Genomic DNA, 27,311 nt, shown 5'->3' with positions numbered 1-27,311 from the left:
TGAAAATTCCATGACATTCCCTGACCCAAGCCAAATATTTTCTATTTAACGGATGTTCCAAGACCTGGAAAAGGCAACGTTTCTTTCCAATATATTCCAGATATCTTTCCAATATATTCCAGATATTCCCTGAGCCGTACGAACCCTGTTTTTTAAAAATACAATTCGTTGTATCACATTTATGTCTGAAAGTTATTTGTATGCATGTAACCTGAAGAACAAGAAAGAGTATTAGTCATGTTAGTAGAGCGCAGTTTGACTGGCATGTGATTGGCTATTTTTTGGCTATGATTATGGAAAAGTGGCTAATGAAAATTTATTTTGGGTAAAAAGAGATGGCTAACGATGAAAAAAGGCGAGCCAGGGCCCTGAGTTCTGCCAAAAGCGCATGTTCAGAGCTTGTTCACATGCAGCGAGTGCATTTGCATTGAAAGTCATCAACATCATGAGGCATGTCAAAGGAAATTCAGTTACACTGAAAAAAGTTTTGGGATAACACAGGTAATGTTTTAGTATCCAACTATAATAAGTATGAGATTGTGATTTACTTTGACTTGATCTAAATTCTAACGTTAGACTAGTCTGTCCATATATCCAAACGCAAAGTTATTTTCCCCGTGGTACGCGTTACCTTGGAATTGAAAACGTTTCCCCTCTACATGCTTTAGATCATATAGATCATCTATTGCTAGCTTTTCGACAATAGATACCACTGTAAATTACGCTAGATTTCACAATAAATCACGATTGCCTACAGGAATGTTTGTTCCAATGTATCGCTAGCTTGTTGCCACTAACGCCAATTATGTTGAACTAAACTTTCAGCATTTTCAAAACATTGTGGGTATAGTCCGTTGTTTATTCCTTGACAGGTCACTGCATTTAACTTTTCTTCAGATAAAGTTTGTCAGATCAAGAATTTTTATTGCTGAAAATTTTTAAATACCATTTTACATCATGTTCTATTAATATCAGTTGAAATTGGAAATTAACATTTCTGAGTTTGAATTTTGTTTTCTATTTTAGTTATATATTTGTTTATTTTATTTTTAATTTACATTTATGTTATATTAGTCCAGCAAGTTATTTTAAGGTCTAGAGACTCCATCCCTAATCACACCCTCAACTTTATCTGCGGGTATGACTGGTGGACTACACCCGTAACTATATCTGCGAGGATAACTGACCACACCTGTGCATTTTTCAAATGTGTGACTGCATCTGATTCAGGATAATATACATGGAGTGGAGGTGGACTTTTAAAGGCAGACTAACGGGTCTTTGAGGGTCAGAATTCTGGCTGATAGACAGGGGTTCAAATACTTATTTTCAGGTGTAACGCAAATAAATCGTTAAAAAAAAAAAGTCATACACTGTGATTTCTGGATTTTTCTTTTTAGTCTCTCTCTCTCACACACACACACACACACACACACACACACACACACACACACACAACACACACACACACCACCACACACACACACCACACACACACACACACACACACACACACACACACACAGAAATTTTCAGACCCTTCCGTGATTTCTAAGTGGGAGAACTTGCAGTATAGCAGGGTGTTCAAATACTTATTTTCTTCACTGTATAAATCAGTAGGTATGCTAATGTCTGATATTCTCTGTTTAACAATGTGGTGGGACAGTTGAAGGTCTGATACCATTTGTTTAAGATTTTTGTTTTCAGGACACCAAGATTTCAGCGACATCACTGAGGTATTGTTTTTAATAAATTACCCTTTCAATGGCTTTTTGCCCTTTGCCCTGCCCTTCCAATGCTCCAATGACTTGATTTGATGCAAATTATTTGTCACTGGAAGCTGTTTTTTTAAACTGCATCTGCTTTTCTGTCTGTTTTTTTTTTTCCCCAACGTGACGCAATTGTGAGGGAAGTTCAGTCCTTTTTGGATATGGATAGTGAGCTCAAGTGAAGAATTAAATCGGTGAAATGTGATAGACATCTAAAATAAAAGGCAGAGACTGGTGGTTGCGCTCACACCCAAAAAATATGAGCTCTCCAAGCTCTGGTAAAAATGTCCTGTGCAAATGCAAATGTCTAGTGAAGTCAATGGGGCACTGGCTTGATATAGTTATTACGAGTATTACATACAAAGTTCATTTAATGCCTGTTCCAATACTTTTGCTCCCTCTAAGTTGCGTCACTTTAAAGAAAAGGTCATCCGTACAGTTATTTAACTAATTTATAGTGCTGTGAAAAAGTATTCACCCCCTTCTTGATTTTGGTTTGTTGGGGGGGAGATCTGTCTCACACAGGTTTCAAATGCATCAAACCAATTTTAATATCACTCAAGAGACAACCCAAGGAAATACAAAATGTAGTTTTCAAATGACAATTCAATGTTTTAAGGCACAAAAGAGAAAAAATCATAACATTTCTGACCCACTGAAAATTGCCCCCTGAACCTAATAAAGGGTTGTGCAGCAATAAGTGAAATCAACCGTTTGCGATAATTGGTGAGGAGCCTTTCACAGTGCTCTGGAATAATTTTGTTCCACTGTTCTTTGCCGAATTTTTTAAACGCTCCCATATTGGAGTGTTTTCTAGCATGAACTGGCCTTTTAAGGTCACACATCATCATCACAAATGGGATTTAAATCTGGACTTCGACTTGGCCACTCCAAAACCTTAATTTTGTTTTTAAGAGTCTTTCAGAGGTGGCTTGCTGGTGTATTTTGGAACCTTGTCCTTCTCCATGATCCAAGAGCGCTTGAGTGTGAGGGCACGAACTGATGGCTGGACGTTCTCCAACATTTGCTGGTACACAGCAGAATTCATTGTTCCATCAATCTCAGCAAGTTGTCCTGGTCCTGAGCCAGTAAAGCAGCCCAGACCATCACAATGCCACCACCGTGCTTTACTGTTGGTATAATGGCCTTATCAAACGCTGTGCCATTTTTACACCGGGTGTAAATGGCCGCACATCTTCGAAAAAGTAAAATTTTTCACTAGTCAGTCCACAGAATGTTTCTCGAAAAGTATTGAGGATTATCAAGACGTTTTTTGGCAAATGTGAGATGAGCATTTCTCCTGTTTGCAGACAATGGGGGTTTTCGACTGGGAACTCACTCATGGATACCATTTTTGGCCAGTGTCTTTCTTATGGTAAAGACATGAACACTGTGGCCAGCAAGGCCTGCAGGTCTTTAGATGCTGTTGGATGTTCTTCTGTGACCTCCTAGATAAGCCGTCACACACTGAATATTTTTAGTCGGTCCATCACCCCGGCCTGGGAAGGTTTGCCACTGTTCCCAGTTTTCTCCATTTGTGGATAATGGCTCTGACAGTGGTTTGCTGGAGCCCCAAGGCTTTGGAAATGGCTTTGTAAGTTTTTCCAGACTGGTGAGTATCACTTTTTTTCCCCCCTCATTTTTGTTTCTTTAATTTCTTTGGATCTTGTAGAATACTTTATATTTGCTGGCATTCTATTTAAGCTATTTCATGATTCAACAACTATGGTGGTAATGGTTTGGGTGTGGCTTGCAAAATTTAACTCACGTTTCGCAAATTTGTGGTTAGTCACAGTGACTGATTTAACAAGGTGGGGAGTGGGGGGAATGACTACTTTTTCACAGAGTGTCAGAAAAGTTTGGATTTTTTTTTCACGCTAATTGAATTGTCATTTCAAAACTGCACTTCTTTGGGTTATTCCTGATATTAAAATTGGTCTAATGATTTCAAACCTGAGTGAAAGATGTAAAAAAAAAAGAGGCCAATACATTTCCACAGCAGTGTGGATGAAAAAAAACAGGAAATAAAAGCTTTTATTCAAAACTTTTGTCTCATTCATCTAGATGTGAAAATCAATTGTATTTCGACATGTTCGTCGCTTCAACACTGTTCACTTTACGCTGCCTTGCTGTTACGCAGAATTTTGTATGCGTTTAGTTTCTTTAAATTGTAGGAGGCTTTTTTATTTTTAAAGTGTACGCGCATTGTGTTCTGTATCCTTATTCGCTAAAGGAAACCCGCAGCGTGTGTTGGATGCCGATTGGCTATGGGATTGTTGGACCATTGTCAACTACCATAAGTATCGAACCCGCTGCACATGGATCCCCGGCAGGCCCAGCGACATTTTGCGTTGTGCCCCGGTGGCGGGTGACCTTACCGTTCTAATAATGTTGGAGGGAACTGCATGGAATGTTTCCTCAGTGAAAAAAAAAAACAAAGAAAAGCTAATTTAAAAAAAAATTGTAATAATTTAAAGTGACTAGAACCCATCAGGGTCTCTCAAGCCTTCAGCTTACTGCACAAGTGGTCACCAGGAACACACTGATAAAATAACTCAATGAATTACACAAACAAATTGAAGTTGGCAAATTGATGTACCTTCTTGAGTGCTCTAACAAGATCTCCATAGTCCCCACCCTCCAGTTTTGGGTTCTTAGATAGAGATTCAACTGCTTCCAGAGCTTCTTTCCTCTCCTGCCACTTTTTAGCTTCCTGTAAAAAAGGCTCAAAATTAAAATTGGTTACAGAATAAACTACAATCTTGATCATTTCAGTAAGTGTATCAACCCGACACACTAGCTTATTACACTCACAATTTTATCATAAAAGTCTTTGGGCAACTTGGTAAGAATATCCACAGCTTCCAAGAGCTCATAAGGATCCACTGCTTCCACTGTGTCCTCCTCTTCCTCTCCTGCAAAATGTAGGTAAAAGAGGAAACCGAATTGGACTAGTTTAAAAAGAACTCAGTTATCAATGACACTTGGCTTACATGATCTCTTTCGATGCAAGCATGACAAATGACAAACTTTCTTTCGGCTTGTCCCGTTAGGGGTTATGGCAGCTAGTCATCCTTCTCCATGTAACCCTACCTCCTGGATCCCCCTCTTTCACACTAACTGCCCTCATGTTTTCCTCACTATATCTATCAACAACGTTCTCTTTGGTCTTACTGTACTTCTTTTGCCTGGCAGAGCCATCCTCGTCACCCTTCTATCAATATACCGAGTCTCTCAACTCTGAATTTGTCTGCTCTCTCAAATGTTGTCTCCAAAGCATCCAACCTTAGCCGTTCCTCTTATGAGCTCATTTCTAATTTGATCCAATTTCGTCACATCTAGAGACCCTCATCATTATTTCCCGCCACCTCCAGCTCTGATTCCCGTTGTGTTTTCAGTGTCGCTGTTTCTAATCTACAAATCACGGCTGTCATAAACTTTGCCATTCATCCTACCAAAGACTCTTCTGTCACATAACACACCTGACACCTTTCACTACCAAATCCAACCTCGTAGGACTAATTTCTTCACTTCCTGACCACATTCACCATTGCTTTGGACTGTTGACTCCAAGTATTTAAAACCCCTCCTCCCTTGCTGTCTCTTCTCCATGAATCCTAACCTCTCCACTCCTGATTCATGCACATATATTGTCTTTGGTGAATCTTCATTACTCTCCTTATAACTCCACACCTCCATCTTTCTAACTGTTCGTTTACCTGCTTCCTACTTTCACTGCAGATCACAATGTCATCTAAGCATATCATGGTCATAGGAACTAAGTTTAACCTCATATGTCAGCCTATCCATCACCACTGTGGACAGGAAGGATCTTAAGGCAGAGCTCTGATGTAGTCTCACCTCCAGCATAAACTTTTCTACCACACATTCAGCCCACCTCACCCCTGACATGACAATCTGATACAACTTTTGAGTAGCCCTTACAGGTTTATATATAAAAAAAATTGCCATTGTTTGCGTAGCTGGATTGTGATGTCAAAAGGGGAAATGCCAAGTTTGACCCTTTTTTTTTTTTTTAGCATTAGCTACATTAGCTGCCATGGCCAAATGTTTTTTAGCATGACAAATTAGCAATCCACCCATACATTTCCTGAGCCGTTTATCCTAAAAACGGTCGCATGAGTGCTGGAGCCAATCCCAGCTGTCATCGGGCAGAAGGCAGGGTACTCCCTGAAGGGGTTGCCTGCCAACCGCATGACACATGGAGACAGACAACAGTCGCACTCACAATCACACCGAGGGGGAATTTAGAGTCTCCAATGAATGCATGTTTTCGGGATGTGGGAGGAAACTAGAGTGCCGGAGAAAGAAAATAACATGACTAATTTTCACGAAATGGCCTCATTTTTTATGACGGCAAATTAAAGGTACTTCAGAATGTTATGAAAAGTGATCAGATGAGTTGAATTTAATTGCAAAGTCTCTATTTGCCATGAAAATTAACGTCATCTCTCCCACACGCATACATCTACTTCCCAAACAGACTGATGCACACACACACACACACACACACACACACTTCAACTCTAATTCAGTCCTGAGACAGAAGGGCCATCTGACAAGTGAGTGATCATCTCATGAACAAGTTAAGAGTGTTAATGAGGACAAGGCTTGAGATCACTTTGTCATGCTGATTGAGTAAGAATAACAGCTTTAAAGGGAGGGTGGTATTTGAAATCATTGTTCTTCCTATGTTAATGATTGTTACCGGCAAGGAAACAAGCAGTCAACATTGCAATGCACAAAAAGGGCTTCACAGATAAAGATATTGCTGCTAGTAACACTACACCTAAATCAACCATTTGTCGGATGCTCAAGAACTTCGTGAGAGGTTCAATTTCTGTGAAGTCTTCAGGCCACCTAAGAAAGTCCAGCAAACAACAGGACCATTTCCTTAAGTTCATTCAGCAGGATCGGGTCACCACCAGTGCTGAGCTTGCTCATTAATGGCAGCAAGCAGGTGTGTGCATGCATAGTGAGGCAAAGACTTTTGGAGGATGGACAAGTTTTCTTGATAGAATATTTGTCTTTAACCCATTAGTGGGCAGCGTCCCATTTTGGGGATATCATGATTTTCACACATTATATTCTGCAGTATATCAAAATATTTAGGTTTTTAAATCCGAAACCATAATTTGGTATCAGGAGAGGATAACTCATTGGTCAAAGTTAGCAGTTAGAATTTTGGGACGAGATTATAAATTCGTAAAGTTATCATATAACTTAACCATAAACAAAAAAGAAGTGTTATTTCCTTGATTGTGGCCTGTTAGGAGACTTTTATCTCAATAAGGCAAAGGATTGTCACCCTGCCGATGAACGGTGTAAAGAAAGAAAAATGAAATTCCTTACAAATCTAACACTAATAAGTTAAAAAAAAAAAAAAAAAAACATATGAATAAATCAGGAAATACGAATTTAAGGGGGAAAGTTTGAATTAACAATGTATCCAATAGGTCATGTAATATGTAATCTATTTTGACTGTGATGTTAAATCTTCTCATACAGGGTTCATACTCAGTCTGACCAAAAAAATTTAAGGGCTTTTTAGGAGCATTCTTAGGGGCTGACACGAAAAATTTAGGGCTGACACAGAAAAAATTCAGGGCAGACACGAAAAATTTAGGGCCATCATGGGAAATCAAGAGTAAGGAAAAAAGACTCACCCAATGGTGCCATCAACCGTTCTTGGTTCATCAAATGTTCCAGTACCTCAGTACCTGTGACAGTGATCACCTGTCGCCCCTTGTGGTAGTTCTCATTGATATGACCATTGTCAACGTCTTCACATAACAGTATACAGAAAAACAGATTCTAACTACAATTGCAACTATATACACAAATGTCTTCTACTGATGTCTGTTTCAGCACCCCTACTCTTGCTCCTTGAGCCTACCCAGTGCCTCCTCTATTTGTTGCTGCAGAGGTGCCAAAGTGGCTCTCTTGTCCTTTGCTCTGCCTCTGAGTGCATTGGCCTCGGTGATAAACCTCAGATTCCTCTTTTCTTCTGCCTCCTCACACAGCCTGTCAGCCTTCTCAATAAGCATTGATATGTCAGTCTCTATTCTGGCTTTTTTGGCTTTGAGGCAGTAGAGATGAAAAGTGGGCAGCTATGCCAAATGGAGCCAGGTACGGAGTCTTCCTTTCCCCACAGTGGTAGTTTTTAGCAATGTCACTGTCTGGGAACATGACTGCAAACACTTTTGAATTATTTTCACAAGATTTGTAACTGTAATGGCTGCAGATCACTTTTAAAGTCCACACAATCTCTGCCTTTAACGAGTCCGTCTTCGTGTATTGAACTACGTTCATAAAGCCTGACTTCTGGCTGGACAACTGTAGGTGCGCATTAGGGATCGCAACCGGCAACAAATAACCGGTTATAACCGGTTTTCGTTTTTTTTTTAAAACCGAAACCGTAATCGGATTTTCGAAATCGGTTGAAATTTCCAATCATTTCTTCCGGATCCGGTACTCCACATTGCGCTATTTTTTCAACATCATTTCCACTTTTTTCAAGTTTCGCCGTTAGAGTAAAGTTGGACTCAAAAGAACATTCAGTTAAATCATAGAAACATCAAACATGGCATCGAGGAAACGCTCCAAAGTATGGGAGTAAACTTGTTTTATTGGCAGACATCAAAACACTACTCGCATAACGGGGGGAACTCTGAACTCGTCACTCCGGAAGAGCAACAACAAAAACACTCCATGCGGAACCGCGCATCGCAACTCGAGGTACCGCGGGTGAATTATGTAAAACACCACAATGGTACCGGTTTTAAAACCGGTTAATCGTTTTTTGCTACACCTGTTGTGTTAAAACCGGTTATGAAAGTAAGCGTTTTCTTGCGATCCCTAGTGCGCATGCACTGCTAGTACCACTGCCTGAAGTTGATGCTTCATTATCTTGATATTTTAGAAACAGATTCATACCAACAGAAGATGAGAGTCTTCGCCAAATCAGCGTGTCTCCTATTTTTCCCGGTGCGACTCCTGCGCTTTGACGCCCATCTTTTCAAGCTGGTAACTCTGCTTGCACAGATGGGAGTAAAACATGTGCCGATCTTTTGGATCTCGACGAACCCAGCTCCCAAACTCCTTACTTTCAACCCAAGCTTCTTGAAAAATGCACTTCCCCGTGATACAAGTTGGATCGATGAAAGAACTACACAAAGTCGTAACGAAGACGAAGTGAAATGCCTACTCACGGGAATAAATAATGGAATATCGACAAGATGGCGACTAGTTGTCAACACAGTGACTACCGTTGACAATTTCCAGCTGTTTTGGATGCCAGACGGATCGCTTTTTTTTTTTTTTTTTTTAATAAAAGATTAATTTATTTTTTAGGGAGAATTTTGGCGGTAGAGGTTCTCCCTATGATTTTTTTTAATGTAAGGCTTTTTTAGGGGCTTGACCAGTTTTCGCGTATTTTAAGGACTTTTAGGAGCCCCTAAATGCACCTTCAAAAATTTAGGGGTTTTTAGGGACTTTTAGGGCCGCGTGCGAACCCTGTTATTTAAGTGTTTTCAGAAGATTTTTTTTTTTTTTTTTTTTTTAAATAATCGACAATTACGGATTTTCAGGGGCGCTGCCATTTTCGCGAGTCACATTACCTAAGTGCGCGGATGTGACTTTTTATGTGCCACAACAAAGGCTCGATTACATGGGAGACCATTTACTCCCAACGCTGATTTCTTGAATTTATCCTCATCTGATGAATAAATAGCAGTATCAGTTAATTGGGAAGACGGAGGAATACTTCCATACACAACCGTTAGTGGCACAGCTCCGGGACTCCGGAGAGCCGTGAGCTCGCGCCCCGAGGCGTGCGAGTGAGCTGCAGGGCTCGGGGAGCAATGAGCTCGCTCGCCGGCCACGGCCGGGCTCACGGCTGTGCATGGAAGTAATCCTCCGTCTTCCCGATCAACCGAGCGGTGGAGCTACTCACGGCTGAGTATACTCTATTGATACTGCTATTTATTCATCAGATGAGGATAAAGCTGAGAAATCAGCGCTGGGCATAAATGGTGTCCCATGTAATCGAGCCTTTGTTGCGGCACATAACACATCACATCCGCGCATGTAGGTCACGTGACTCACGAAAATGGCAGCGCCCCTGAAAATTCGTAATTGTCGATAATCTTCTCAAAACACAATTAAATGAGAGGATTTAAATGTCAAGTGTAATCCTATAAACATTCTAAAATAGACATTGTAATGAAAAATAAATATAACATTCACTTCAATGTCTATGCGAAGAAATAAATATGAGCGGTGAGCGCGTCATCCATGCGCAAAGTTGCAGAAGTGTCATTCGACATCCAAGTGGTCGCCATGTTGATTGCATCTCCTGCCCGTGACGTCATTCCGGATATTCGCCTCTGAAACCACGCTGTGGCCCCTACTGTGAGAGACGAACACGACCCTTCTGACACGGAAGCTTTTTTCGAAGAGAACATCTCACTACCGAGGAAGTTACCGGGGTAAAATTACCCTATTGTTTCAAGCCATATTTAGATATGCGGATCATGGCCAAAAAACCTCCCTGCCCGATCCACCTGAAAAACGCATACTTCATCGGCGGAGATGAGCAACCGCGGCCCGGCGCCGCGGCGAGCCACACCGGCTCGCAAGGCTGGCCGCTGACAAGGCCTGCGGAGGCCGTCCTACAGTGGCTGTTGCACGGAAGCCTTCCGATGGGCACATCGATGCATTTTGCATCTCTAACGTATGGATTACGAGCTACCTTCATGCAGGTAAAATAAATAGAAACAAACAAGTCCGCTTGAGGGCAATCCTGCCCCGTATGTCACTTCCTGCTTTTTCTCGAAAGCAAATCCCTTGAGAGGATTTTCATGGCGTGATTAACAAAAAGCCATATGTCAAAATCATGTTTAGTGGTGAAAAAAGGCATGGGTCCATACCGGGTGCAGTTTTTTCATTAATAACGTACTAAAAATCATGCATTCCATGACAGTGGCATTACATTGTCAAAATAGAGTACGTTATTCAATGACCTATTGGATACATTGTTAATGCAAAGCAGTGGATTTCCCCTTTCAGTACAGGACAATTTAGCAATGTGTGTTTGTTTGTGTTGTTTTAATACCAGACTCTTGTCCTTGTGCTTGTTGTTGTTGTTGAAACTTTGTTTTCAGGTCTTGCTGAGAGCGCAAGAACCTGCTTTGCTTAGGTGGTGACGAAGGAAGCTTCACCCACTCCTCTTCAAGTTCCTTTAGCTGAAAGGAATTACAAACTCTGTCAATTAATGCACTTGTTAAAGAAGTAGTTCCACAAGTATAAATGTTTCCAGAGATGACCATGTCCCACCAGGACAGAGTTGATATTCTGCAGTGAAGGTCGCAGAGCATCTCTGATCCATTTATAGATTTCTATTGCAAGCATCTTGGCCTCATCTCTCACTGCCTTCTCTCTGGACTCAAACTGCTTGGGCAGAATCTTCACGACTGGCTTCAATGTTATGATCTTGGATCCAAACTCACTGCAGACCACAAATGAAAATGATTCATGTATGCAAGTTATGATAATTATGATTTTTGTTTCAAAGAGATGACTGTAGAAGTCAATCTTAGTAGATAGTTTATCTAATTTACAGAGTATCTTGTTTTTTTTCTTGCAGTGACCATGATGAAATTAATATTGTCTGTGAATTTTATTAAATGTATTTACATAAGCAATTTTCTCTATTAGGAGAAAATAGCACTGACCTGAGAGCCCTCCTGAGAGTCTCAAGACAGGCCACAACTATTTTGGGGTTCTTGTTGTCCAGTCCCTTAAGAAGCTCATCCTGCACCACTTCGACTTTTTCTATTTCAATGTACATCAGACAGATGTCTGTTCCCAGCTCCTTGGCCCGAGCCTTTGGCTGGTTAAACACTTTGGTCACCACACCAGACACAACATCACCTGTTGTTCTGTGGAAAAAAAACAAATGCAGGGATGAGAATGACCAATTTTGAAAAACATTGAAAATGTCTGTTGATGTGTGGTGGGGGGGGGGGGGGGGTTTCCTCCAGGATATTTTTTGCTCCTATCGGAACACAGAGTGCACAGCACTTTGCCGGGAACGTCCACTTTTTGTATGTGTTCGGTTAGACATGTTGATACCGTTTTCAGTCCTATCGGCATGGTTACACTTTTTTCAAGCCATGCCTGTCTGAAACAGTTTTTGATTCCAGCATCCTTGTCAATTGCCCTCGCTCAATCTTGATCCTTTTTTTTTTTCCCTAACACTTTCGCCATCGTAAAACTGAACACACCGTCGCTCAGTTCGCGCTAAGTCCCACGCGCCATTATCTGGCTAACTAACAAGTTACACTGCGATTTCTGAGAACCGAGAACACATGTACATGGCAATGGTGAAACTCGATTAACCACTAACACGATTGGATCGTTATACTGTATAACTCTGTTGTCCAATCGAGTAATCTGCCGCAAACAAGTTTTAATGTTTACGTCGCAAAATGCAAATATTTACACGACTGAGCAAGTTAGAACGGCATATGATACGATACTCCCCCACCCCCCCTGAAATTTTCTCAACGGATTTGCACTTATCTCGAGAATGGTCATTTTGGTCTGAAAAAGTCGGAAATCCGGCGATCGGCGGAAAATTCTCATCCCTGTAAATGTCCCATATGAGAACAGTAAAGATAGAATAATTCTGCAAAAAGTGATTTTTTTTTTTTGACATGACAGCATTTTTATACAAATTTATGATTACCATAATTTCTTGTCCATATTGTGGATTGTTTCCCCAAAATTCGTCAAAAGTTGAAAGAGCGCATTACACTATAATTGGCTGCGAGGAGTAATCAAATGTTTTGAGAATTTCAAGGACAATAAAAAGAAAAAAAGAAAAACTAATTTTTTTTCCTGACATGGGATCCAATTTAATTCACTGCTAGTTCTCCCAGTTTGATGCAATTGGTATTCTGAGTATCTGCCTATTAATGACAGCAAAAAGAAGCAGGACTATGGTAACGTGGTTACATCATGAACACAACCGAGCAGAATTAGCGTACACTTATTTAGGTCAAGGAGCGCAAAAAGGCAACTACGCAATACTTAAACTGGCGTGAAAGGAGAAGATTGCAACTTCAGAGAAGACCGCGCCGACGTCAGAAAAGATAAATGTGACAAAAGACAGTGTGGGTTCAGACTGAGCAGAAAGGTGAATGGTGCTGCAGCTTTTTTTGGGTCCTGTTCAGCTGTTAGGTCAAGCGGAAGGGAGGATCTGTATCCTTTTTATACCATACAAGCTGGAACTAGAACTGGTCCACTGTTCCACGGCCAGAACGAAATGTACATTGCTCCTCCTGAATCTGAGATTGGACTCCCCGACGGACCCTCCACTCCAGCACCCCTGAATAGGGAGGCCGAGTAGTGTAATCCCCTGTAGTTAGAAGACATCCTTAAGGGGGACCACCACCCCAGTCTCCTAATTCAGAGGTACTGACCCCGATGTCCACTCGATGTTGCAGAGGAGTGTCAACCAGGACAGCCTCACAACATACAGTATTGAGCCTTTAGGAAATCTGGACGAAATCAGGGCTTTGCTCCCAAGGACATTTTTAACCACCTCGGTGACGTCAGCCCCAGAGATAGTGTTAAGGAATTTATTACTATGTTAGTTATCATGATAAAAGTATATCATTACTACTATAGTTGCTGTTAGGATTGTTTTATCGTGTCAGTTTCTGTTAGTCTTAGTCTGAATTGTTCTCTTTGTGAGCTGTGTGCGTGTCTTGAAGAGTGACCCAGTGACACCTGGGAGGCGATGCCCCCCTGCCGACCTCAAGCTGATACTCCTGAACACTGGGAATCGATGTCTCCATCCTGACCTCAGCATGTTTCGCTTCTGATCTTGAGCAGATACTCCTCAACACTGGGATGAGATAATGCCCTTCTACCGCAAGAGGATACCCCCAAATGCCATAAACATGTCTTTAAACATTGCCATGCTTTTTCTCTTGTGGGTTTATCAGGACACTCTTGCAGCCTTGAAGAAACATGTACCTTAGTATTTATGTGCTGTTGGTGTAGCCATCTGTGTCAGCATTTTCACTCTGTAACCATGTAACCCTTTGACCTGAGAATGCAATAAAAAGAGCAGACAGGGACTACCACTTTGGCAGTCTGAGGGAGGGCACTCACACAGTGTTTTGCTTCATTTGTCCCTCGCGAGAAAGACAATCTTGGTTGGTTTGAGTTCACTTTCTACAGTCTTCAGGCTTGTCTTAGCTGTTTTTCTAGGAACATCTCTGACAGATAGGAAACCTCGCCTCAGGTAACCCAGACTGTGCTTGCCCATGGGAAGCAGTGTCAGTGGAACTGAGAAGGTCTTCAAAGAAGTAGTCTACCCACCAACTCACGCCTTCCTTCGTCGAGGTCTGCGGCGCCCCAGCCTCACTATCCACAGCGTTCAAGTCAAACCTTAGATTCAGGACGAGTGGTGTGGTTTTCGTCCTGGCCATGTAACAGTGGACCAGCTCTACACCCTCAGAAGGTTCTCCAGGGTGCATGGAAGTTTGCACAACCAGTCTACATGTGTTATGTGGAGTTGGAAAAGGCTTTCAACCATCTCCCTCAGGGAGTCCTGTGGGGGCTGCTTTGGGAGTATGAGGTGCCAAACCGCCTGATATGGGATGTTCGGTCCCTGTACGACCGGTGTCAGCGTTTGATCCACATTGCCGGCAGTAAGTTGGACTCCTCTCCGGTGAGGTTTGGACTCCACCAAGACTGCCGTTTATCACCGATTATGTTCATATCTTTTATACGGAGAGAATTTCTCGGCACAGCCGAGGCATAGAGGGTGTCCGGGTCAATCTATCTTCCTCCCCTCCTTCTAGGTGAGGACCTATGGTTACAAACTGTGGGTCGTGACCAAAAGAACTAGAAATCTGATACAAGTGGTCGATGAGTTTCCTCCACAGGCTTTCCAGGCCCTCCCTTAGCTATACAGTTCGCAAGTTCGTTCATCTGGGAAGAGCACAGAGGAGAGCCGCTGCTCCTCCACATTAAGAGGAGCCAGATATGGCTGTGGCATCTAATTTGGATGCCTCCTTGGTGAAGTGTTCCAGGCATCTCCCACTGGGAGGAGACCCCAGGAATGACCTAGGACACATTGGAGGGACTACATCGCTCAACTGGGCTGGGAACAGCTCGAGAACTCTTCGGAAGAGATGGATGAAGTTGCTGGAGAGAGGGAAGTCTGGGCGTCCCTGTTAAAGCTGCTTCTGCCTCCGCAATCCAACCTCGGATATGCAGTTTAAAAAATAATAATAAAGATGGATTATATGTGAACAATAATGGCACTTCATTTGCAAACGACAGAGCTAAAAAGGTATGATGAGTTCTGTTGGTATAATTATATTTGAGACTTTGTATATATATTGTAAAACAATTTCGTAGATTTCTATTCAATGTTGATAAATTAATCAATTTAGTCAGTGCAATAGTTTTTTTCAACTGTTTTTGTCAATTTATTCAATGATTCTAATCATTTTTTTATAATTGATTTAAATTTCCATGACTTACTTTACAGCAACGTGAGCATTTTCAACATAGGCCAAGGCTGCCTCGAGGCCTTTAAGTTGAGCAACCGTATTTGATTCTGTGACAAATTTCTTAATCAGTCCAAGGTACTTCCCCCACTCTGGACTCTTCTCATCATCTATCCTATGGAACAATTGCAGAGCTTCTTCGTAACCATTCAAACGGGCTTTCCAGACCTGGAAAACAGAGGGTTAAGGTTAAGTGTCTTATGTGGGGACTCCCAACAACAACAACAACAACAACAACAAGAGGGAGACACTGACATTTGGGATGACGCCGTAGTGGTCAAGCAAGCTCACAGGCCAGCGAAGGTTACAAACTGTTAGTTTCAATCAACACGCAGTGTAAGGGGTGAAGCTGTGCAGTAGTCGAGGGATGTGAAACCGGCCCACTTAGTCGGCAAGTCTAATAGAGCTTGTGCACGTGACGTCACCATTTTCATGGTGCCATATTGCCCGTCAAAAAGAGCCGCACAACAGTGCGGGGGACATTGAACCAGAGCAGAATATTCACAATGCCTGAGACCTGTTGTGCTGTTGTTTTTAGAACAGACAAGACAGATATTCAAAGAGGTCATTCTATGGAATACCATCTGAAAAGACAAGATTGATGGATTTCGGGAATTAAACGTGATGGATGGTGCCCAACCTAATATACATGACTGTGTAGCGATCACTTCATTTCAGGTAGGAATTATTCTTCTCAATCTCAAATTCCCAAAAAGTATTTATAATGCCAAGTTGGCTCATTTGAGAACAATGAGTTTTAAAAAAAAAAAAAAAAAAAAAAAAGTCTGTCACAGAGAGGTTTACATAGGTTAACGTATGGCCGGAACACGCTTCCGTGTACGGAAGCTCAAGTCTATCCCAGGGGTTTGTTGTCTTTTTTTAAATACGCATTTGACTCATTTGAGAATAATGCATATTTTAAAAAAAAAAAAAAAAGTCGTCTACCACAGAGAGGTTTACCGAAGTTTAACGTGTGACCGCAAGACGCTTTTGTGTATATTGGAGATGACTCAAGTCTTATTTTGGAAACAAAGGCTACTGTACCAAATATCAACACTGGATTTCTCAGGTGTTCAAATACTTATTTGCAGCTGTATCACACAAATAAATCATTAAAAAAATGAAACATTATGATTTCTAGATTTTATTTTTCAGATTATCTCTCTCACAGTGGACATGCACCTACGATGAAAATTTCAGACCCCTCCATGATTTCTAAGTGGGAGAAACTTGCAAAATACCAGGGTGTTCAAATACTTATTTTCTTCACTGTCAGTGCTGAAAACAAAATACTGAGAACATTATCGTACTGCAGTCCCTAACATTTGATTACGCGTGTGGTCAGCCATGCTCGCAGTTATAGTTACGCGTGTGGTCCACCAGTCATGCCCGTAAATAAAGTTGCGGGCGTTATTAGGGATGGAATCTCAAGACCTTAAAATAATTTACTGGATTAATATAACATAACTGTAAATGAAAAATAAAATAAACAAATGCATAACTAAAATAGAAAAAAAATGTCAAACTCAGAAATGTTCATTTTCGATTTCAACTTAAAATTTGTAATCAATAAAAATTCTTGATCTAACAAAGTTTATCTGAAGAAAAGTTCAATGCACTGGCCTGTCAAGGAATAACCATCAACGGTCTATACCCTCAATGTTTTGAAAATGGTGAAAGTTTAGTTCAACATAATCGCCGTTGGTGGCAACAAGCTAGCGGTATATTGTAACAAACATTCCTGTCAGAAATTGTGATGTATTGTTATAATTTAACGTAATTTACAGCACTATCGATTGTCAATCCATTGATGAAAGCTAGCAGTACATGATCTATAGCTTCCCAAAGCATGTAGCGGGGAAAGGTTTTCCATTTCAAGATAACACGTACCACGGGGAAACTTAGATCAAGTCAAAGTAAATCACAATCTCATACTTATCATTAGATACTAAAACAATACCTGTGTTATATCACAAAAATGTTTTCAGTTTAACTGAATTTCCTTTGACATGGCTCATGATGTCGGTGACTTTCAATGCAAATGCTCTCGGCACATGTGAACAAGCTCTGAACATGCGCTTTCGGCATAACTCCGGGCCCTGGCTCGCCTTTTTTCATCGTTAACCTTTTTCTTTTTGACCAAAATAAATTTTCATTAGCCACTTTTCTATAATCATAGCCAATTACATGCCGGTCAAACTGCGGTCTACTAACATGACTTAATCCTCTTTCTTGTTCTTCAGGTTAAATGCATACAAGTAACTTTCAGACATAAATGTGATACAAGGAATTATATTTTTATATGTATCTGAATCTAATAAACATTAAGAATGACAGAGATGTGTCATAAAAAACGTTTCTCAATCTTCTTCAATAGTCCTGACTGTAGAAAATAACATCACTGTTCAACACTAAGTTTTTGCATGATTCCTACCGTAAAGATTCTTACAAATAAAGATTTTACTCCTCACCCATTTACAGAAACTTGCATCAAAATCAAACAATTCGTCTTCAGGGCTTTCAAATTTAAGGATTTACATTTACACTTTCTGTTTTGAGATAGTTCCTTAAGGACGTCTTTGCAATGTTATGCCTGCTGAAGTTCTACATCATCATCATCTACGTTCTACATGAACTACGTCTTTGCAGTGGCAGCAAACTTGTGATCAGCTGTCTGCTGATGCTTCACGAAGTCATTCAACTTTGGCACCACCGATGATTTTCAGCGTGTCAGAAATATTTTTTTATTCCACTGTCAATACACCATTGGCAGAAAAAAAATTGAATCCCTCAATTTGAGCCACTTGAATTCAGAAAACCATTCCTGGCGAATCTTTTGCCTCTGCCCTGCACGGGGAGTATTTTCCGATAGCAGACAAAGTTGTGATGGGCAAATTTCTGCGTAATGGGCATCCGTCAAAGTTGGCAGCTGACAGGCAGACAGACACTGCCATCCTTTGTTTTTTTGGAAGATAATCCTAAACATTTATAAATTTTTCATAGCATCCACAGGTAGCATGAACCAATGGCATGAAACAGGAACCCGGACGCAGTTGTCTCCAATTCGCTCAATTACGGCATTGCTTCTGACAAAACTTTCGTCACGCTAAAGCCAGGAATCAAATACGAACTCTTGTCATATACATAAGTCTATAACAGTATAGAATCGGATGCTAGGATAACCAGCCATTTTTTTTGGGACATTTTTAAAAACATTACTCACCAGACTCAGTGTGTGTTCACATATGGCGAAGGCCCTGTAACTTCCTAACACGGTCCGTACGGTTAACTTGCATTTCTTGTTTCCGGGTGAATACTGATTGTTTAGAAGTAGGCTTGTTTAGTTAACAACGCTTATGAAATAAACATAAATTAATGTCAAGACTACACAAAATAAGCAACGTCTTTCAATATCTATTTTTTCGACTCGTAACAAATTTTACACGCGTGACTTTTCGTGGTCAACTGTGCAGATTTGCGAGCATAAAGTCATGGGAGCACGATCACGCTCGTCAACACGCTCGTGACTGTCATACTGAATCGTTGAGGTATACACTAGACTGCCCAAAGTATTCAGTCAACTCCTTTGTTTGCATGTTTAAGTGATGTCCCATTTTTAAATATATAAAAGTAAAATAAAGCTCATTCTAAAATATATAAATGTAAAATAAATGGTTTAAGACTATGTTAATCTACCCTTCGCAGCTCCAACAAATTGTGGAAGGTTTTCAACAAGCTTTAAGAGTGAGTTTATGGGACTTCCCCACCCATTATTCAAAGTAGCATATTTTGTGAGGCCAAATATTGATGTACAAATATGATCCCTAATTTCTCACAACCATGTGTTTATGGATCTTGCTTTGTGCACAGAAATGTTGGAACAGAAGAGGTCATCCTTTCACTGGAGTTTTGGAAAGTTCCTACTTTGTGGAAACATTCTGGAGATGGCCGCTTCCTGTTCCAGCATGAATGAACATCAGTACACAAATCAAGGTTAAAAAAAGAAAAAAAGACAGATGAGAGTGTTTGATATGGATAAACTTGAGTGGCATAAGTCACCCAAAAGAGTTATATAGGTTGAGGTAAGGGTTGTGCAGGCCAAACATAGAGCCAGGGCTTCTTCTCTCACAGACATTATTGTGTGTAACATCACAAATGAATTTCTGGAAAAATGGTCATAAATTCCAATAAACACAGTCCGAAACATTGTGGGAAACATTCCCAGAAGAGTTTAAGCTTATTATTAACAAGATTCTGACTCGATGTCATATTAAATCCTTTGCACCACGGTCGCCACGTTTCTCGGTTGCCAACCCCTTTTCGCTGTCAATATATGGTCCACAGAATTTCATAGGAAGCAAAGGAGTGGCAGCCACAGAATTTTTCTACTGGCCGTGAACTTGTCTACGCAATTACGCAGTTCTTCATTTGCCACTTCACACATCTTTGATTGACAACTAAAAAAAAAAAACTACAAGGGAAGCGTGATTTTCAGAGCTTTTAGTGGCACGTCCACAGAATCTAAATGCTAAAAGCTCAATTTTCAACCATTGAAGTCTGATCACCCGTACACTTCTTTTTTTTTTTAAATCATATCAAGATACCAGATTATTACAAGAGTACAAGTACCTTATGTTCACATTTCTGGTCGATGGGAAGCTTCATCCACTCACTATCGTCCCCCATCTTGCCACTTGCAGCGGCAAGGTTCCCCAAAGGTTCTCAACTGGGGGGGAGATAAAAAGAAATTAATATTTAGCACAGTTATATTTGTACAAAAAAAGTGGACAAAAGCAAAATTTAAAATTCTGTCAATGGGGTGTTTCGGCCCCCAAAAAATTAATGACTTAAATTTAAGCACGTGGCTAAAATCATGACATTACACAAAATTTAATTTTATCTACTCAAAACTACTTACAGAACTCAAATATAAAGAAGTTCTTACAGAGTTTTTGGGACTTAATATGATTACCACATCTTACTTGAGGTTCTGTGGTGATCAAAGCAGCAGCAGATGTGTGTAAAGGGATTTGTACAAATAGCATTAACCAACTGACATCAGATAAGGTTACCTTGTTAATAATCAGAGATCGACACTAACTTTTGCACTAGTAGCTGGTGCAACCATCTAAACATGATTTGGTTGCACTATATTTTTAGGTCCAACATGGCCAAGACATACAATAGTATAATGTTAAGATAGTCTCCAGATATGATATTTGCAAAATATTTTACTATGAATAAGAAGTTTGGGCGGCAAGGTGGAGCACCTGGAAAGAGTTGGCCTCACAGTTCTGAGGTCCTAGGTTCAATCTCAGACCCAATAGTGTGAAGTTTGCATGTTCTCCCCATGCATGCATGGGTTTTCTCCAGGGAATCCGGTTTCCTCCCACATTCCAAAAACATGCAACAATTGGACACTCTAAATTACCCCTAGGTGTGATTGTAAGTGTGGCCGTTTGTCTCTATATGCCTTGCGACAGGCTGACAAAAAGTTCAGGGTGTACCCTGCCTCCTGCCCGTTGATAGCTAGAATAGGCTCCAGTACTCCCGCAACCCTCGTATGGATAAGCAGCTAAGATAATACATGGAAGGATAAGAAGTTTGTCCGCAACAACCAATGGCAAACAAAAATCCCAGAAGCCGCGGACATGATTCAGCCATGTGACTCTGTGGCAAGCAAAACAAACCGACTGCGAGCAACTTTTTCAGATGTTTGATGAGACCTTCACAGAGTGACGCTCTCCCATAGACTTAGTATAAATGTGTGAACTTTGTTATATAAGTGTCCAGAAAAGCCACAGTATTCTGTTCAACCTAGTTTTGTATCTTCTTTGTCCATATTTTGCTAAGACCACCCCACCTCAGGAGCAAAAAGGGATGGTGGAGGTATTCACTGACATGGGTAAGATTGAGAAATTCCTCATGGCAAGGGGAAACAGAATTTAGACAGAAATCCACAAAATATGAATTCATGTTTCTGTATAAACTAAAACATGACCTGAAAAGCAAAAGAAACCTCACAGACAGACATTTGACATCTAGTGTAGACAAGCACATTAGGTGCAATTATTGTTTGCTTCATAACATCCTCTTTCAGCAGTTTTATTTCAATGATGGTCTTTCTGTCCAAAACCAAAAATGCATTAATGGGCCATTTTGGGGTGAAACATTTAGGTGGTAAAAATTTGGCTGCATCACTGTTTGTTTGAATCCCTGTATTTAAAAAATTGTCAAGAATATGACCATGGGACAACTATTGCAGTATATTATGCAATGGGATTTTTTTTTCCAAATCCTGCTAAAAATTGCACATCAATTACTCTAATTAAACGTGTTAATAAATTATAGCTTCAATGTTATTTTAATGTATTAATGGCATCAACCCTATAATGGTGGCCGCAACTACAGCCAAATGTCAATTCTTACATGCTAGTTTTGAAATTCCTACATCTACTATTGTAGCTGATATGACGAAAATGTTCCTGTTGTGGTAGTAATGGTTTATTTTATAAATGATATACTACGTCAAACTTTTAAAAATTTACTTTTTGAACTCACAATGTCCCTGACTCAAGTGACATCTGGTGACTAATTTCTGGTGTTAGTGGGTTACAGTATTTTGTCTCTGGACATTAAATAAAAAAGGTTTTTGCTTTAGTCATAAAATTTTCCTGTTACAGCAGTTTTATTTCGTTGAGGAAAATCTTTGTCTAAAACCAAAAATGCAATTCATTCAGTGCATCATTAATTCAAAGGCTACATACCTTACTAAAATGGACACCCATGTTGAGGCTGCAACCAATTATACATCCATTTTCTTTGCCGCTTATCCTCACGAGGGTCACGGGGAGGGCTGGAGCCTATCCCAGCTGTCAACGGCAGGAGGCGGGGTACACCCTGAACTGGTTATCAACCAATCGTAGGACACATGGAGACAGACAACAGTCGCACTCACAATTACACCTAGGGGCCATTTAGAGTGTCCAATTAATGTTGCATGTTTTTGGGTTGTGGGACGAAACCAGAGTGCCCGGAGAAGACCCACACAGGCACGCGGAGAACATGCAAACTCCACACAGGCGGGGCCAGGATCAAACCCGGGAGCTCAGAACTGTGAGGCCAACAATTTACCAGCTGATCCACCGTGCCCCCACCAATAATACATGTTTACATTATTTCTTTTGGTGAAAATTATCTTCATCCTAAAATAAACCAGTTTTCAATTTACAAACAGTGTTGAAGACCCAATTAACTTTGTAAATTAAGGTTCCAATGTACATTTATTGTTTAAGAAGGCATATTACATTTGGATAGGTTTTGGCTGTCTTTCAAGATTACCTCTCCATTTTGTGTTCTTAAACTCAGAAGACCCCACTCACACACCACAAAATTCGTTACCTTTGCAAAAGTTTTTTTTTTTTTTAATGGCTTTAATAGTTGCTTTATTTCTATCAATGATCTCACATGATTTGGCTTAAAAATAACGCTTTTAAGAATATTTGGATAGTAGGTACAGAATGCAAACTTGTTCATGGCTTAATTTTACTAGATGAGAGAATCATAATGAAATTTACTTTCTTATGTTGTTACCAGTCTAAAGATTCACTGACAATAAAGGAACACTTTATCCAAAGTAATAGGAGCGTATGTTTTCTCAGTTTTGTTGCAGTTTGGTTAACAACACATCGGCATCTTGGCTTAACTAGAACGAATGTCTGTAATGCTAAGTACCAGCAACATCAGGGGCGGGGTCAAGGATGTTTCTTCCGGGTCTGGCTGTGAAAGTTGGCACATATCCAGATTTTGCTTGGATTTCAAAAGTAAGTTTCTTCAGAAATCACACAAAACTAAGTTTGATCACGTGAGACCTCAGCAAACCATACAGGAATTTAGCAGAGCAATATCAAATGATTATTTTGGAACATGCATTCACCTTTTTCCTGGCCTCCTGTGGCTCTTTTGCAACCTTTATAGAAAAATTATTTGCCTGCCATCATAGATGCCATTTTGGAGCTTAGTTCAGCCAGTAAAAAAATAGTTTGGAATGAATTATAAAGATCAGTCTCAACAGTAGAAGAATAAGAGTGCTGAAGACTGAATATACAGTGTACTACAGTTCCAATACTTTGGTCGTGCATCATTTGGATGTCAAAACAGACATACATAGCGGATTTTTCAGGTCCCGTCTATCTTCAGATGTCTGTGGAATTATGAACAGAGAACCAAACAACATCACATTTAAGACAGCACAAACCTCTGAATGGGATCATATAAGTGTTTCATGTTAGAAGAGTAAGGTCATAGATTACATTATACAAATTCAGGAGGACACTACTTCACTACATGAATGCAAACAGGGCAGCACGGTGGGGCAACTGGAAAGCGTTGGCCTCACAGTTCTGAGTACCCGGGTTCAATCCGGGCCCTCCATGTGTGGAGTTTCCATGTTCTCCCCATGCCTGCATGGGTTTTCTACGGGCACTCCGGTCTCCTCCCACATCTCAAAATCATGCACCATTAATTGGACAGTCTAAATTGCCCCTAAGTGTGATTGTTAGAGCTGCTGTTTGTCTCTATGTGCTCTGTGATAGGCTGGCAACCAGTTCAGGGTGTACCCTGCCTGCTGCCCGTTGACAGCTGTAATAGGGCCCAGCACTCCCGCGACCCTTATGAGGATAAGCAGCTAAAAAAATGGATGGATGGATGGACGTAAACAATACAACTCTTTGAGCAATACGATAGGCTCAGCACAGGTAAGGAAAATGGATGGATGGACCTTGTTATTAGTAGAAGTCAGACGCCAAACAACACGCTGAGAAATACATTTAAGATTGTGTATTCCGTCGAACCTCGAAGGTCAGTCTGAATCCTTTATAAATAACTAATCCTGGTTGGATATTGATAAAAGCTCTTTGGTAAGAAAGCTGAACAAATTATGGTGAGGCGGGTTGACGGCTTACGCTGTGCAGCAAGAGTGACAAGCTAGCACGTTCCATCATTAGTGTAGGTTAAAGACATTTCCAGAGGCAAAGAACGTGGTATGTACATTTCATTTGATTACCAATGTATGTTCTAAAGTCAACAACTCTTGACTGGTATGCCAAACGGATGGCTGCCACGGTCAACTCTTTTTTTGCTCACGGCGGAGGCTCCCCGCCTTTAGCTGCTCTGCCAGCTAACCATCGGCGCCAACACAAACAGGCCTACAACAAAATGCACATCGGCCTCTAACTGAAACACGGTAGCATATCACGAGGGATGGAGACCGAATACACATTAGATTCAAGATGAGACGGCAATTCTGTTGATAAAATACCTATTCGGGGCTCTTGAAGAAAATATGATGCGAGATGTCCGGTGGAGAGGCGGAGGTGAAAATGCAATCACCTCTAACAAGCTTTATTGAATAGTCATTGGTGCAGCCAATACTCAAAATACAACATCCGGTATAAAATAAAATTATACACAGTACCTGCCACTGCTGGTGAACTAAGTTCTGTTCTTTGTAGAGTACCTTTTTTTTCTTACGATATTATACAATATTTTCGAATATAATGTGGATTTTGGGGGGTAAGAGATTTCGTATTACTGTATTTAGCGTCAAAATGGGCACAACTTCCGCTTTGTCACTGTTGAGTAAATCAAACTTGTTCAAATAATTTGAAACGGTTCCAATGACGGAGGGAAAAAAAAGTCTGAGGCGGAGTTTTTATTATTTTTATTATAATTATTATTACTTACTCACGTTTATTTCAAAGTTTTAATCAAAGGGATACAAGCTATCGCTTATCCTAATAACAGTATTATATTATCCATGTTTGTGTAGTGACGTGTTTCTTTGAAGTGACCAGAAGCGAACACTGATTGGTCGGATTTGAACCGAAACCCCACCCGAAAGTGCAAATTTGAATTGAAGAACTTTATGTGTTGACATGTCGCTATATGACGTTAGGGGGTTTAATGTATTTTTTAAACATCTATGGACAATAAAGTAGTACAATACTTGAAAAATATGATGAAGTAATGCAAAAAGAAAACAAGAAAAAACGTGAATTTTTCGCTTGAACATACCTGATCATTTAAATGTTCAAACAGGAGTAGGAATAAGTATCTGTTCCTATTCCTAACCCCTTAACTGGATTTCATTATTATCAACAATATAATATAATATGTAAACCTGCAGTATATACTGTAACTATTTTTTGTTGATAAAAAGTCATTTTCACCCAACTCACAACGAGAGATGTGACACACTAACATCAGTTTGTATTTTTCAGTATATTCAGTAATAAGTAAGTAAATGCCCAGTTGGTGAGTGTGATACAGTATTTTAAAAGAAACTTGCTTATTTCAATAGCCAGTGAGGTACATATGTACCTGCATACATTTCGGCCACAAGCACATTTTATTTTTAATCCACTGTTATATTTTACCCCTCCTTGAGCCATCACCTTATCGTTGTGGAGGGGTTTGTGTGTCCCAATGATCCTAGGAGCTAAGTTGTCTGGGGCTTCATGCCCCTGGTAGAGTCACCCATGGCAAAAGGTCCTAGGTGAGGGACCAGACAAAGTATGACTCCAAAACCCCTATGATGAATCCAAAAATTGGCTCTTGTTTTCCCTTGCCCGGGCGCGGGTCACTGGGGCCCCTTCTGGAGCAAGGCTTGAAGGTGGGGCTCGAAGTCAAGTGCCTGGTGGCTGGGGCCCCATGCATGGGGCCTGGCCGGGCACAGCCCGAAAGGGTAACATGGGTCTCACTTCCCATGGGCTCACCACCTGTAAGAGCGGCCATAGGGGTCGGGTGCAATGTGAGCTGGGTGGTGGCCAAAGGTGGGGGACCTTGGTGATCCGATCCCCGGCTACAGAAACTAGCTCTAGGGACATGGAATGTCACCTCTTTGGCAGGGAAGGAGCCTGAGTTGGTGCGTGAGATCTCCTTGGTGGCAGGGCCCCGGGGGTGGATGATATTCGCCTAGAGTTCCTAAAGGCTCTGGATGTTGTGGGGCTGTCCTGGTTGACACGCCTCAGAAACATCGCATGGACATCAGGGACAGCGCCTCTGGATTGGCAAACTGGGGTGGTGGCCCCCCCTTTTGAAGAAGGGGGACCATAGGGTGTGTTCCAACTACAGGGGGCTCACACTCCTCAGCCTCCAAGGTAAGGTCTATTCAGGAGCTCGAGAGGAGGGTCCATCGGGAATTCGAATCTCAGATCCAGGAGGAGCAATGTGGTTTTCGCCCTGGCCGTGAAACAGTGGACCAGCTTTACACCCACACCAGGATCCTCAAGGGTGCGTGGGAGTTCACCCAACCAGTCGACATGTGCTTTGTGGACTTGGAGAAGGAGTTTGAGTGTCAGTCGGGGAGTCCTGTAGGGGGGTCTTCGGGAGTATGGGGTACTGAGGCCCCTGATACTGGCTGTTCGGTCCCTGTACAACCGCTATCAGAGTTTGGTATGCATTGCCGGCAATAAGTCAGACTCCTTTCCGGTGAGAGTTGGACTCCGCCAAGGCTGCCCTTTGTCACCTTTTTTCACAACTTTGATGTACAGAATTTCCAGGCGCAGCCGAGGCGTAGAGGGTGTCTGGTTTGGTGGCCTCAGCATTGCATCACTGCTCTTTGCAGATGATGTGGTTCTGTTGACTTCATCAAGCCGTGATCTCCAACACTCACTGAAGTGGGTCGTAGCCGAGTGTGAAGCGGCTGGGATGAGAATCAGCACCTGCAAATCAGAGACCATGGTCCTCAGTCAGAAAAGGGTGGCATGCCCTCTCCAGGTCGGGGATGAGATCCTGCCCCAAGTGGAGGAGTTCAAGTATCTTGGGGTCTTGTTCACGAGTGAGGGAAGAATGGAGGGGGATATTGACAAACGGATCGATGCAGTATCTGCAGTGATGCGGGCTTTGTATCGGTCTGTTGTGGTGAAGA

General features: G+C 41.2%; 1 protein-coding gene across 3 annotated transcripts in view; it reads right to left on the bottom strand.

Annotated features, from left to right (window-relative positions):
• The window catches only part of ckap5 (cytoskeleton associated protein 5), a 108,300-nt gene extending 83,517 nt beyond the window's left edge, over window positions 1-24,783 (bottom strand). For all 3 annotated transcript variants that reach the window (XM_061821761.1, XM_061821762.1, XM_061821763.1), the window contains exons 1-8: window positions 24,702-24,783; window positions 20,012-20,108; window positions 15,357-15,550; window positions 11,525-11,731; window positions 11,127-11,298; window positions 10,906-11,035; window positions 4,584-4,684; window positions 4,369-4,482 (exon numbers count right to left, since the gene is read on the bottom strand). In XM_061821761.1, the coding sequence (XP_061677745.1) occupies window positions 4,369-4,482; window positions 4,584-4,684; window positions 10,906-11,035; window positions 11,127-11,298; window positions 11,525-11,731; window positions 15,357-15,550; window positions 20,012-20,068 (975 nt within the window). In that variant the 5' untranslated portion in view covers window positions 20,069-20,108; window positions 24,702-24,783. The remainder of the gene's footprint in view (window positions 1-4,368; window positions 4,483-4,583; window positions 4,685-10,905; window positions 11,036-11,126; window positions 11,299-11,524; window positions 11,732-15,356; window positions 15,551-20,011; window positions 20,109-24,701) is intronic.
• Between the last annotated feature and the right edge of the window lie 2,528 nt (window positions 24,784-27,311).

The sequence above is a fragment of the Syngnathoides biaculeatus genome, chromosome 6 (genome assembly GCF_019802595.1).
Source record: "Syngnathoides biaculeatus isolate LvHL_M chromosome 6, ASM1980259v1, whole genome shotgun sequence".
NCBI lineage: Eukaryota > Metazoa > Chordata > Actinopteri > Syngnathiformes > Syngnathidae > Syngnathoides > Syngnathoides biaculeatus.
This window is presented reverse-complemented; position numbering and strand designations above follow the sequence as displayed.